The 13,667-nt window shown below is 49.0% G+C and overlaps 1 protein-coding gene across 5 annotated transcripts in view; it reads right to left on the reverse strand.

The window, feature by feature from the left end:
* CATSPERB (cation channel sperm associated auxiliary subunit beta) overlaps nt 1–13,667 on the reverse strand; it is a 112,283-nt gene that overhangs the window by 35,724 nt on the left and 62,892 nt on the right. For all 5 annotated transcript variants that reach the window (XM_051826126.2, XM_051826125.2, XM_051826124.2 and 2 more), the window contains one exon: nt 8,531–8,685. In XM_051826126.2, coding sequence (XP_051682086.2) covers nt 8,531–8,685 — 155 coding nt within the window. The remainder of the gene's footprint in view (nt 1–8,530; nt 8,686–13,667) is intronic.

Consider the following 13,667-nt stretch of genomic DNA (forward strand, 5'->3'; position numbering starts at 1 on the left):
GGGCCATCTTCTACTGCTTTCCCAGGCCATAGCAGAGAGCTGGATTGGAAGAGAAGCAGCCGGGACTTGAACCAGCGCCCATATGGGATGCTGGCACTGCAGGTGGAAGCTTTACCCACTATGCCACAGTGCCAGCCTCCTGCTCCACTTCTGATCCAGCTCCCTGCTAATGTGCCTGAGAAAATCAGCAGAAAATGGCCCACATGCTTGGGCCCCTGCACACATGAGGGAGACTTGGATGAAACTTCCGGTTCCTGGCTTCAGCCTGGTCCAGCCCTGGCCATTGTGGTCATTTGGTGAGTGAACAGCTATGTAACTGTACTTTTCAAATAAATAAATTAAAGAAAGTTATCATTTTTAGGATTTTGTGAAGAGTCTTAAGAACAATTGATCTTGTTACCAAATGAGAGAATTCGTGTTCAAACACTTCCCTATTTGTGAAAGGACTACGCTTCCTCTGCTACCAACCAGATACAGTCATTTTTTTTTTTTTTTTGACAGGCAGAGTGGACAGTGAGAGAGAGAGACAGAGAGAAAGGTCTTCCTTTGCCGTTGGTTCACCCTCCAATGGCCGCCGCGGTCGGCGCGCTGCGGCCGGCGCACCGCGCTGATCCGATGGCAGGAGCCAGGAGCCAGGTGCTTCTCCTGGTCTCCCATGGGGTGCAGGGCCCAAGCACTTGGGCCATCCTCCACTGCACTCCCTGGCCACAGCAGAGAGCTGGCCTGGAAGAGGGGCAACCGGGACAGAATCCGGCGCCCCAACCAGGACTAGAACCCGGTGTGCCAGCGCCGCTAGGCGGAGGATTAGCCTAGTGAGCCACGGCGCCGGCTCAGGTACCTGTCTTAAGTGCGTATGAGAACCTCAGAAGAACTCACATTAAGACCACATAGAGCTGAAGGCAGTAAATAGCAGACAAGTACACGTGTGTTTCATAAGGTGAAGAGCCAGACATGGAGCAGAGTAATGGGAGTGGAAGTGACTCCATTGTTCTGGTGAGTCTACCCCCAGAATACCCTCAAATCCTCCCATTCCCCTCCATTTCTACCTTCAATATCTTAGACAAAAACACTAAAATTGTAGCCTACACTATTGTAAAATCCTTCAAGCTGATCTAAGTGTATCCACATTTTTTACCCTCCGATGCAGTCTCCACATCCCAGCCAGCGTCGTTCTAAAACAAAAGAATCACGTAAGTGATAGCTTGGAGAGGCGGTCACAGTGGCACACTGTTTCCCTCTCATCTCCATGTCGCTCTCCGCAGAGAAGTGCTTCTCTCTCACGGTAAGCCAGGAAGGACCTCAAGGGCGAGGACTTATATGTCTGGGAAATACAAAGGGTGGATCCTGACTAGACATCCGGAATATAATGCTTACATACACAACGGAAAAGTCATAAAGATATCAATTAACTTTAGAGTCTAAGTTAACACAAATGTAAAAATCTCAGCTAATTATAGAGAATAAAAGTCCCAGTCCAGCAGATGAAGAAAAAAAAATGGATTAAGGAGAAAAAAGGGAGATGGCTGAATAGGGGAAAGATAAGCTGATTTTGATCATGGGAAAATACCAGAAACACAAGGGAGGATCTGCGTTCCGGGAGATAGTTGGAGAGAATTTCTTAGTGAAAAGTCTTCAAAAAGCAGAGAGACCGCCACAGAGCAACAGAGATTGTCCCAGCAGCTCATGGGACATCACCAGTGACTCCGTGGCTGGCGGGCGGCAGGGAAGCCATCTTCCCAGAGCAAGGTGAGGGGAGTCTGCAGGAGCCTTAGCTCCACTGACCATCTCCTCTGGGGGAGAGAGTCGCAGTCCTCACTGACTTTGAATCCAGGTGGACGAGTCCGCAGGGGGCAGGGTGCCCACTTACCTCTGAACAGAGGGCACAGTATCACAATGAACACAATTAATGTAACCAATAAATATGAATACAATTCCTGCACCCAGCAAGAGGAGATTAAATGTTCTACAAACGCACAAGGACCTGAAGGAGTTCAGAATATAGCACCCCAAAGTCTCCACTCTGGCATACCGATTGTTTTGTGTTAAAGACACTTAATGTGCACACACGCACACACACACAACCACAGGTGCAGAAAGAACACCCTGACCTTCCTGAGAGCAGGAGATAAAATTCCAATTTGGAAGACGTCCTCTATACACGTGGACAAAGACATATTCATAACTTGATACAGGGAGCTGAAGCCAAGAGAAGTCTTTGCAGATGGTTCAGCTTTTTAAAAAAAAAAATTTAAAATTATATTGAAGTTATACAAGTTCAATATATGTCATATATACAGATTTAGTATCATAGTGGCACTTCCCCTCACCCTCCCTCCTGACCCTTCCTCCCCCTCCCTCTCAGAGTCCCACTCTTAATTTTTACAAAGATCTATTTCAGTATACTTAATGATCACATAGTTAACCTTACCCTAAGTAAAAGAGTTCAACAAATAGTATGAAGAGAAAGAAAACAAAACACTCTTCCTCCATAGAGGAGACGGGGTATAAGCAATGGTCCATTCTCGGAGCAGCTGAACTTTCTGCTGCGCGTCACTTCTGCGTGGTTGACCACCCAGCCCCGGCCCCGGCCCCCAGCCTCATCGTGTCTGCCAGACTCAGTGTGTGAGTGTTCATGTCTAACTGCTGCTTTATGAGGGCTCTCCTGTCACATAAAACTTGTGATTTATAAAACGTAAGTTTACGCTTTCCTCTGTTAATTTGTCTTACGTCTGTTTAATTCTCAGGCCCAGACAAAAACCTCTGGTATGGAGTGAAATGTCGCCTCCCCTACAAAGTATTTACAAAAACTGAAAATAAGGAATGGCTCAGCCTGAAGCCATAAAGTAAGTGTCAACCAATTGCAAAACACGAACTTCCAAGGAACAAAAAATTCCAATTCGAGCAACTAAGACAAATACTTGTTTATCGAGCTAGTATCATCTAATTAACAAAACCATACAATATGGGAAAGGAAAAAGGGAATATGAGAGAAATTAGCGGCCAGTTTCACTCAAGAACACAGATGCCATGATCCTAAACACGCGCGAACAGGATCCAGAAATGTGCGCCAGTGACAGAAGGACCAAGGCAGGCTGACTCCAGGTTCAACCTTGAACCCACAACACGATTCACATTGAGTAAAAAGGTTAACAGGGGAAATCTGAGTAGGTGGAAGAGAAAATTTTAGTTTAAAATGAAAATTAAAAAACTCTCAACCTCTTAAAATAGAAAAAAAAGAACTTGCTTTAAATGAGAGTTCAAAAAGATCACAAAAAAATGGTGAAATGTTTAAAATATTTCTTTTAAAGGTAGAATAACAAAGGGACAAAAAGAATAACAAGGAAGCCCACACCTCCTATTTAACAAGGTGTTTGGGGTCCTGGACAGCGTAACAAGAAAAAGCTTTACTTTTTTACTAAGAAATGTTAAGGAAGAAACAAAAGAAATTATTTGCAGGTGATATGATTATCTACTTTAAAAAAATCTACTGCCATTCGAATGCTCAAAAGAACATGTAGGGAAAAGTACCAGAATTATTAAACAAATTTAGCAAATTTGACAAATATAAGATCACCCTATAAAAGGCAATTCTTTTTTTTTTTTTTTTGACAGGCAGAGTTAGAGAGTGAGAGAGAGAGAGAGAACGGTCTTCCTTCCATTGGTTCACCCCCCAAATGGCCGCTACGGCCAGCGGCCAGTGTACTGTGGCTGGCGCGCTGCGCCGATCCGAAGCCAGGAGCCAGGTGATTCCTCCCAGTCTCCCATGCAGGTGCAGGGCCCAAGCACTTGGGCCATCCTCCACTGCCTTCCCGGGCCACAGCAGAGAGCTGGACTGGAAGAGGAGCAACCGGGACAGAATCTAGTGTCCCAACCGGGACTAGAACCCAGGGTGTCGGCACCACAGGCAGAGGATTAGCCTAGTGAGCTGCAGTGCAGGCCTATAAAAGGCAATTCTAAGACTTTTGCTTTAGATGGAGAAAGATGCAACCTAACAAGGAAGCAAACAGTCCTCACTTTCCTTAACCGCTCAGAGAGGGAACTGGAGTCACAGATAACCAGCTAGTCTGAAACGCAGAATAAACCACGCCCAGCAAACTGAACACCAGGCCAGTCTCACCTATGAAAACACTGGAAGAAGAAGCACATCACATGAGCAAGAATTAGCTAGAACTTTTAAAAAGCACCAAAGGCCAGGGGCCGGGGCTGTGGTATAGCGAGTAGGGTCGCCACCTGCAGTGCTGGAATCCCACATGGGTGCCGGTTCGAGTCCCGGCTGCTCCACTTCTGATCCAGCTCTCTGCTGTGGCCTGGGAAAGCAGAAGATGGCCGAAGTCCTTGGGCCCCTGCACCCGCGTGGGAGACCTGGAAGAAGCTCTTGGCTCCTGGTTTCTGGCTTCAGATCAGTGTAGCTCCAGCTGTTGTGGCCAACTGGGGAGTGAACCAGCAGATGGAAGACCTCTCTCTCTCTCTCTCTGCCTCTCCTCTCTCTGTGTAACTCTGACTTTAAAATAAATAAATATCTTTTTAAGAAAAGGGGCCAACTATGTGCTAGCACGGAAATGCTGGGGACATCTGGCCGATCGGAGCCTGCACTCACCCTCAAGCTGCACAGGCTGCCCTGGAGGGCTCAAGACAAAGGCTGGGGCAGGGCAGTGGACCGAGGCGGCTCGCACTGGCCGTGCAGGCAGTGTGGTGGCATCAGAGCGTGGGAGCAAACTGGCTCCACAGGTCACCGACATCCGTGACCCTTCTTTCACAGGCAGTGAAAGCTTTCGATCGCAGGACGTCGTGTATCACACACTGTTTCACGTGGGCCTCTGAAGGGGTGCTGGCACCCAAGGCCTGGCCCCCACCCTGCCCCCTTCTCCCTGGGGCACAGCAGCTGTAACCCACTTGAGAGAGGACGCAGGCACTCGTCCTGCAGGCCACGCACAAAGGGCAGCGCAGTAACTCTCTGCCTTTTACGACAGCCAGGATGCTGTGTTTTTTGGTCCTACGATTTGAAGAACACAATGATCTTACTACCAGGGGATCTAGCTGCAGACATAAGGCAGAATTTGGCTACGGCAAGAGGTAACTGTGGTTAGCAGGCTTTTTTCTTTCCTTAATGGAACTTGACAAGCTGAGCCCACCATTTTAATGGAAGACCAAAAGCCAAGAAAAACCAGAGAGAGGGGAATATTCACACATGTTCCGTAGTTGAAAGAATTTAGTCAGCAGAGAAAACCAACATGCCAGAGAGGAGACCAGACACAGACCAGCGCATACATGGGACTGCGACGTGTCACAGGGCGGCAGTGCAGATGGAGCGGGAGAGGAGAGCACTGGTGGACCACTGATTATTCACATTAAAGAAAAAAAAAAAAAGGACAGAAAGCAGATTCGGAGACCCAGTGGAGAGCTTGGATGTTATGCTAAGAGAAACCTTCCCAGATTCCCCCAATAGAAGAGTAACTCCGACAAGTACTTCCTCAGTGCTGTTTCTCTTGGAGACCTCCACCAGCTGTAATCACACGTGTGTCCTTTCCACGCGCTAGCACAGGAGCTCAGGGAGTGCAGGAGTTGAAACTCGGGGTCGCCACTTCCTCATCGAACCTTGCAGGTAGTCAGTGTTAAGCCACTGCTGAGGGATAGACAGATGGCTCTCCGCCCACTACCCAGAGATCTGCCTTTGGCCTTCTGCCGCTCCCATAACTTTGGGCTCCCAAATCCTTGACCCAGCCAGCTCAAGTCCCGCTTGCTCTTCAGGTCTTGGCTTATGTTTCCTACCTTGGAGCAACCCATTCCCCAGAGAAAATAAAAGTTACTGGATCTTAGCACAGATTATACTGTCTTGATATTTAAATAACATTTATTCTTAAGGAAATTATTTTATGCTTTAAAAATAATTCAAATATAAGAAATTACATATAAGAAATTATATATTTCTTATATTTGAATAAGAAATTATATACATATAAGCATAGGTAAATTTTTTCAAAAGTGATTTTATAAGCTTTCTACAACGAAACACTTATATAAATTAACTGATCCAGAATGTTACTCATACAAAAGACATCTAAAATAAAAAAGCAATTCTAGCAATCACTGATAGTTTTCTTAGAAAATTCTACAATCCACATTTTAAAAGTACTACTCCCAGCATTCGTTATGTCCGATTTCCACCTTATCTCTACCTCAGAGTAAGTGGCCTCATGGTGCATGGTGCCATTGGCTCTGGACAAGATAAGTGTTGACAGTTCAATACACACACAATACACAGATTTCAACGGCTGGAAGACGAAGGCCACTACTTTGGGGTGAGTGTCTTAGTCTGTCCAGGCTGCTATAACCAAAGTGCACAATTTGAGGACTTTGTAAGCAGCACAAATACACTCCCCATGGTTCTGGAGCCCAGGAAGTCCGAGCTCAGGGTATCAGTAGATGTGATGTGTTGGGGAGGTCCACTTTCTGGTTCATAGGTGGTGCCTTCTCTGTGTGTTCTCACATGGGTCTCTCTCTCTTTTTATTTTAAATATTTATTTTATTTATTTGAAAGACAGAGTTACAGAGAGAGGTAGAGCCAGAGAGAGAGAGAGGTCTTCCATTCCGCTGGTTCACTCCCCAAATGACCACAACGGCTGGAGATGTGCCGATCCGAAGCCAGGAGCCAGGAGCTTCCTCTGGGTCTCCCATGTGGGTGCAGGGGCCAAGCAGTTGGGCCATCTTCTACTGCTATCCCAGGCCATAGCAGAGAGCCAGATTGGAAGAGGAGCAGCCGGGACTAGAACCGGCGCCTATATGGGATGCCGGCGCTTCAGGCCAGGACTTTAACCCACTGTACCACAGCGCTGGCCCCAAGGGGGTCTCTTTTATAAGGGCACTAGTTCCACTCATGAGGGCACAGTCCTCAAGACCTAGTCACGGGGCTGGTGTTGTGGTATAGCGGGTTAAGCTGCCACCTGCAGTGCTGGCATCCCATATGGGCACCAGTTCAAGTTCTGGCTGCTCCATTTCTGATCCAGCTTCCTGCTAAAGGACTGGGAAAGCAGAGGAGGATGGCCCAAGTACGTGGGCCCCTGCACCCATGTGGGAGACCCAGATGAAAACTCCTGGCTCCCGGCTTCAGCCTGGCCCAGCCCTGGCTGTTGTGGTCATTTGGGGAGTAAACTAGTGGATGGAAGACTTCTCTCTTTGCCTCTGCCTCTGCCTCTCCCTCTCCCTCACTGTAACTCTACCCTTCATATAAACAAACAAACAAACAAATAAATAAATCTTATTAAAAAATATCTAACCATGTCCCAAAGGCTACCTCCTAACACCATGATTTTAGGGGTTAGAATTTACAGGTGGGGCACATTCAGATCATGGCTGTGAGTTTCTGGTAATCTGAAATTGTTGCTGTTTTGGTTTTTAGATTTGGGAGTTGGATCCATATCATCCTTACAAGAGAGTTTTTAGGCCTTAAGGATACCTTTAAGGGTCACTGGTTTGGAGCCAGCTTCGTGGCATAGCAGGTTAAATTGCTACCTGAGATGCCAGCAGCCCATTTCAGTGTCTGTGTCCTGGTTGCTCCACTTCCAATCCAGCTCCCTGCTAATGCTCCTGGGAAAGCAGTAGGAGATGGCACAAATACCTGTACTCACATAGCAGACCGGGATGAAGCACCTGGCTTTAGCCTGGCCCAGCCCTGGCCGTTGAGGCTATTTGGGGAATGAACCAGTGGATGGAAGATCTCTCTCTCTCTCTCTCTCTGTCAAATAAATAATCTTTTTTTTTTAAAAGAGTCATTGGCTCTTGTCAATATCTTTTTTATTTTTTATTTTTTACAGGCAGAGTGGACAGTGAGAGAGAGAGACAGAGAGAAAGGTCTTCCTTTTGCCTTTGGTTCACCCTCCAATGGCCGCTGTGGCCGGCGCACCGCGCTGATCCGAAGGCAGGAGCCAGGTGCTTCTCCTGGTCTCCCATGGGGTGCAGGGCCCAAGCACCTGGGCCATCCTCCACTGCCTTCCCGGGCCACAGCAGAGAGCTGGCCTGGAAGAGGGGCAACCCGGACAGAATCTTGTGCCCCGACCGGGACTAGAACCTGGTGTCCCGGCGCCACAAGGCGGAGGATTAGCCTATTGAACCACGGCGCCGGCCTCTTGTCAACATCTTATAAGAATTCCTGAGAATTCTGTGCACCTGGCACGCAGGATCTCATGTAAGATGGCCTCCATCGCATTAGATGTGTGTGTCTTGAGGACATGTAAGACTTGTCTTATGAGTAGACGGTGTGTATAAACTAGCTCAGGACAAGTGTGCTGCTCCAGATGAGGAATGTATGTTTCTACAGCTTGGGCTGCAGACAGAAACGGCAGAAACGGCAGTCTGCTTCTACAACTGGGGCATCAGAAAAGGCATCTTGGACTCTACAAATGTACTCATATTTGGCCTTGAGGAGTATCAAAAAAATGACTCTATTTGAATAAAAAATTACCCAAAAAAGTAGGCTCAACATTTAGAATCTAGAAGCCAGTACATAATCAGAATAACTGAGACAAATCACTACCTGGAGCGTATCAGTTTTCCATAGTGAATATTCTTGAATTTCTTGGTGTGGACAGTTTCCGGAGGCTCATTCAGAGGTACGTATGCAAAAAAGAGCATTTCGTTTAAGGAGATATACTGGGGAGCTAGTGCAGTCTCAAAGCCCATATCAGGAGCCTGGAATGGGAAAAAAGAAAGCATTTCATTGAAACTTTTTATACTTTAGTAGTTTTGACAAAATTCAAATAACAGACTTATTTCCACTTCACTTGAAAACAATACTGCCTTACTTATTAATTGGGGGTAATATTTCAACATTTTCTTTTGAATATTCATGTGTGCACAAGGGCACATGCACTTTTCTGTTGAGGAGGAAAGCAGTCCTGGTAACGAAGACTGAACTTAAGATTCCTCACCCTCTGCAGACGGCAGACGGCTGGAGTGGAAGGGCATGTGGAGGCTCGGCTCCTGCTGTTTGTGTGTGTGAGGGGTTGGAGGTGTAGGGTGTAGACCTGGTTCTGTGTGTGTGTGAGGGGTTGGAGGTGCAGAGTGTAGACCTGGTTCTGTGTGTGTGTGAGGGGTTGGAGGTGCAGGGTGTAGACCTGGTTGTGTGTGTGTGTGAGGGGTTGGAGGTGCAGGGTGTAGACCTGGTTCTGTGTGTGTATGAGGGCCTGGGGGTGCAGGGTGTAGACCTGGTTCTGTGTGTGTGTGAGGGGTTGGAGGTGCAGGGTGTAGACCTGGTTCCGTGTGTGTGTGAGGGGTTGGAGGTGCAGGGTGTAGACCTGGTTCTGTGTGTGTGTGAGGGGTTGGAGGTGCAGGGTGTAGACCTGGTTCTGTGTGTGTGTGAGGGCTTAGGGGTGCAGGGTGTAGACCTGGTTCTGTGTGTGTGTGAGGGGTTGGAGGTGCAGGGTGTAGACCTGGTTGTGTGTGTGTGTGAGGGTTGGAGGTGCAGGGTGTAGACCTGGTTCTGTGTGTGTGTGAGGGCCTGGGGGTGCAGAGTGTAGACCTGGTTGGTGTTTGGAGTTTTATCTAGGAACAGGCCCGTGAAGTCCCTCTGCTTCTTCAAAAGCTGTCGCTCCGCCTCAGTCCAGGGACTGCAGGACACCAAGCGTCCTGACTCCATGGCCACACCTTCCTCACTTCCCCTGGTTCACAGACATCCCCTGCAGCCGTTTCTGGCCTGGACTTCTGACCTGTGTCCTTTCAACACAGCCTTCTCCAATCCTGATTCTGGCCAGCTTTGGGAATTTTTAGGGGTGGGGACCAAACCTGAAGGGGATGTTGGGGCTGACCTCGTCTGCTAGGGGCCAAGACGTAGGTATGATGTGGGGCACACTCGTTGGGGGCACATCCACCAAATAGTGCCTTCATGATCCATTTTTCTATCATGATTTTTTTTTTGCTAGTGCAGGACCGAGCAAATTGCTTGAAGGCTCTTGAAAATTACTGAAAAGGCTGAGAAGTATTTATAATTCTGCTAAGACATTTGAATCTTAGAGCGGCAAGGGTGTCCCATGCAAAGTATATGCAAATCCACAAAAGGCTAAAGGACAGGCCTTGAAGCTGGTTGGCTGGCAAGTGGCTGGTTGTGCAATTTAGGGTAATTATCTGGCCTCTCTGTGCCTCCCTTTCCTTAGAAGCAGGATGAGGAAGGATCGTCATCACGAAGGTTAGGAATGCACACAGTAAGAGCTCAGAGGTTTCAACTGTCATGACTTAAACTATTACATAAGGGAACTAAGGCACTTCATATAAAGTGTGCTGGCAGGGGCCGGCCCTGTGGCGCCGCCTGCAGTGCCAACATCCCATATGGGTGCGGGTTTGAGTCCCGGCTGCTCCGATTCCTATCTAGCTCTCTGCTTTGGCCTAGGAAAGCAGTAGAAGATGATCCAAATCCTTGGGCCCCTGCACCCGCGTGGGAGACCCGGAAGAAGCTCTTGGCTCCTGGCTTCAGATTGGCACAGCTCTGACTGTTGCAGCCAACTAGGGAGTGAACCAGTGGATGGAAGACCTCTCTCTGTGCCTCTCCTTCTCTCTGTGTAACTCTTTCAAATAAATAAATAAATCTTTTTTTTTTTTTTGACAGGCAGAGTGGACAGTGAGAGAGAGAGACAGAGAGAGAAAGGTCTTCCTTTTGCCGTTGGTTCACCCTCCAATGGCCGCCGCTGCAGCCGGCGCACCGCGCTGATCCTGGCAGGAGCCAGGAGCCAGGTGCTTTTCCTGGTCTCCCATGGGGTGCAGGGCCCAAGCACCTGGGCCATCCTCCACTGCACTCCCTGGCCATAGCAGAGAGCTGGCCTGGAAGAGGGGCAACCGGGACAGAATCCGGCGCCCCAACCGGGACTAGAACCCGGTGTGCCGGCGCCGCAAGGTGGAGGATTAGCCTAGTGAGCCGCGGCACCGGCTAATAAATAAATCTCTTTAAAAAAAGTATGATGATAGTGGAACACTGAGGGAACTGCCTTGTTGGTTAGTTCTGCCCTCCCGATTACGTCACACCGTGTCTATGCACAGGATCCATGCCTCAGACCAGAGGGAGCACCCAGGGCATCCTGTGGCGGCCTCCTAGCAGCACACGGGAGTCCCTGTCTGTAGGAAGCAGAGCTCAGACAGGAGAAGCCAGGACACTGTGCTTTCCCCTGAAGTCTTGGCCTGGCCATTGCAGGGATTTTAATTTTTTTTAAGATTTATTTTATTTATTTGAAAGAGTTATAGAGAGAGATTTTAATTTTTTGTTCTGTTTTTGAAAGGCAGAGGGATGAGAAAGAGAGAGAGACAGACAGACAGACAATATCTCTTATCTGCTGTTTCACTCCCTGAATGTCCATAACAGCCAGGGGTAGACCAGGCCAAAATCATTTGCCTGGAACTCAGTCTGGGTCTCCCACGCTGGTGGCAGGGACCCAAGTACTTGAGCCACCACCTGCTGCCTCCCAGGGTGTGCACTGCAGATGCCTGGAATCAGAATTGGTACTCCAGAACCAAGGACATTGCAGGTTTTTTTTTTTTTTTTTTTTTTTTTTTTGACAGGCAGAGTGGACAGTGAGAGAGAGACAGAGAGAAATGTTTTCCTTCACCGTTGGTTCACCCTCCAATGGCCGCCGCGGCCGGCGCGCTGCGGCCGGCGCGCTGCGGCCGGCGCACCATGCTGATCCGATGGCAGGAGCCAGGAGCCAGGTGCTTTTCCTGGTCTCCCATGGGGTGCAGGGCCCAAGCACCTGGGCCATCCTCCACTGCACTCCCTGGCCACAGCAGAGGGCTGGCCTGGAAGAGGGGCAACCGGGACAGAATCCGGTGCCCCGACCGGGACTAGAACCTGGTGTGCCGGCGCCGCTAGGCGGAGGATTAGCCTAGTGAGCCGCGGCACCGGCCCCAAGCAGTGTCTTAACCACAGTGCCAAACACCCACCCTGGAATGATCTTTGAAAACTACATTCTTTGGGCCGGTGCTGTGGCACAGTGGGTTAACGTCCTGGCCTGAAGCACCAGCATCCCATATGGGTGCCAGTTCAAGACCCAGCTGCTCCTCTTCTGATCCAGCTCTCTGCTGTGGCCTGGGATAGCAGTAGAGGATGACCCAAGTCCTTGGGCCCCTGCACCCACGTAGGAGACCTGGAAGAAGCTCCTGGCTCCTGGCTTCGGATCCGTGCAGTTCCGGCCGTTGCGGCCAATTGGGGAGTGAACCAACGGATAGAAGACCTCTCTCTCTCTCTGTCTCTCCTCTCTCTGTGTAACTCTGACTCTCAAGTAAACAATAAATAAATTAAAAAAAAAAAGAAAGAAAACTACACTTTTTGCACTATTTCTTTTAAGCCAAAGGAAAGGTTTTGATTCAATTTCGGTCAAAAGTGTTTGATTTTTTTTCTGATATGTAGAGGTATTTCACGACTGCGTGGTCAACAATGAACTGCTGGGCACAGGTGCAGTCACAGGCGGCACACTGCACGTGCCGGTGTCCAGGGAGGCCAGCAGCGCTCGCTCTCAAGAGGAGAATGCCCCTCCCAGGGCAGCAGGGTTAGCATGAGTGAGGAAGGAAACTCCCAGTCCTTCAAGATTGAACTTGAACTCTTCGAGGTGCTCAGCCCCACCGAGCGTGCACTGGGAGTCAGGGACCCAGCTTGGAAGACACGGAGGGTCTGCCACTCAATATTTGCATGGAGATTGTCCGAGTGGAGGCTGAAGCTGTGCACCCTGCGTGGAAGGTGCTGGGGCTGATCCCTGTGGTATGGAGGTTTTCCGTTAGTTAAATAGGGCCAGGGCTGGTATCGAGGCACAGCTGAGTTAGCCATCACTTGTGACGCCAGTATCCCTTATAGGAGTGCTGGTTTGAGTCCTAGCTGCTCTGTTTCTGATCCAGCTTCCTGCTAAAGCCCCTGGGAGGGCAGTGAAGGACGACCTTAGTATTTCAGCTGCTAGCACCCACATGGCATACCCATATAAAGCTCTTGGCTAATGGCTTTGGCCTTGCTCAGCTCTGGTTGTTGCGACCATTTGGGGAGTAAACTAATGGATGGAAGATCTCATTCTCTCTCTGTCACTCTGCTTTTCAGATAAACAAAATAAACTTTTTTAAAAATTAGCAAGTTAAATGGAACATAGTGCATTAGTGAGAGTTTGTCCCTGGACCTGGCATTGTGGAACAGCAGGGTAAGCCACAGTCTGTGCTGCCGGCATCCCATATGGTTCTAGTTTTAGCTGCTTCACTTCTTTGATCCAGACTCCTGCTAATGTGCCTGGGGAAGCAGTGGAAGAGGGCCCAAGTACTTGGGTCCCTGCACCCATGTGGGAGATTCAGATGGAGTCCCAGGCTCCTGGCTCTGGCCTGGCCCAGCCCCAGCCACTGTAGCCATTTGGGGAGTGAACCAGCAGATGGAAGATCCTCTCTCTCTCTCTCTCTCTCTCTCTCTCTCTCTAACTCAGGCTTTCAAATAAATAAATAAAATCTTAAGAAAAACTTTGTCCCTAAGGAAAACACTTTCTTGTTTTCCCACTATTCCGCATAAAGAATGTGGCATGTATTCCTTAATCAAGGCAAGCGGCCGGCACTGTGCACAGTCAGTTGGGCCCCTTCCTGTGATACCCACATCCCACACATCCCAGCTGCTCCAGTCCTGATCCAGCTCCATGTTGCTGTGCCAGGGAAGGCAGCAGAGGATGGCC

This window comes from Oryctolagus cuniculus, chromosome 20 (assembly GCF_964237555.1).
Source record: "Oryctolagus cuniculus chromosome 20, mOryCun1.1, whole genome shotgun sequence".
Lineage (NCBI taxonomy): Eukaryota > Metazoa > Chordata > Mammalia > Lagomorpha > Leporidae > Oryctolagus > Oryctolagus cuniculus.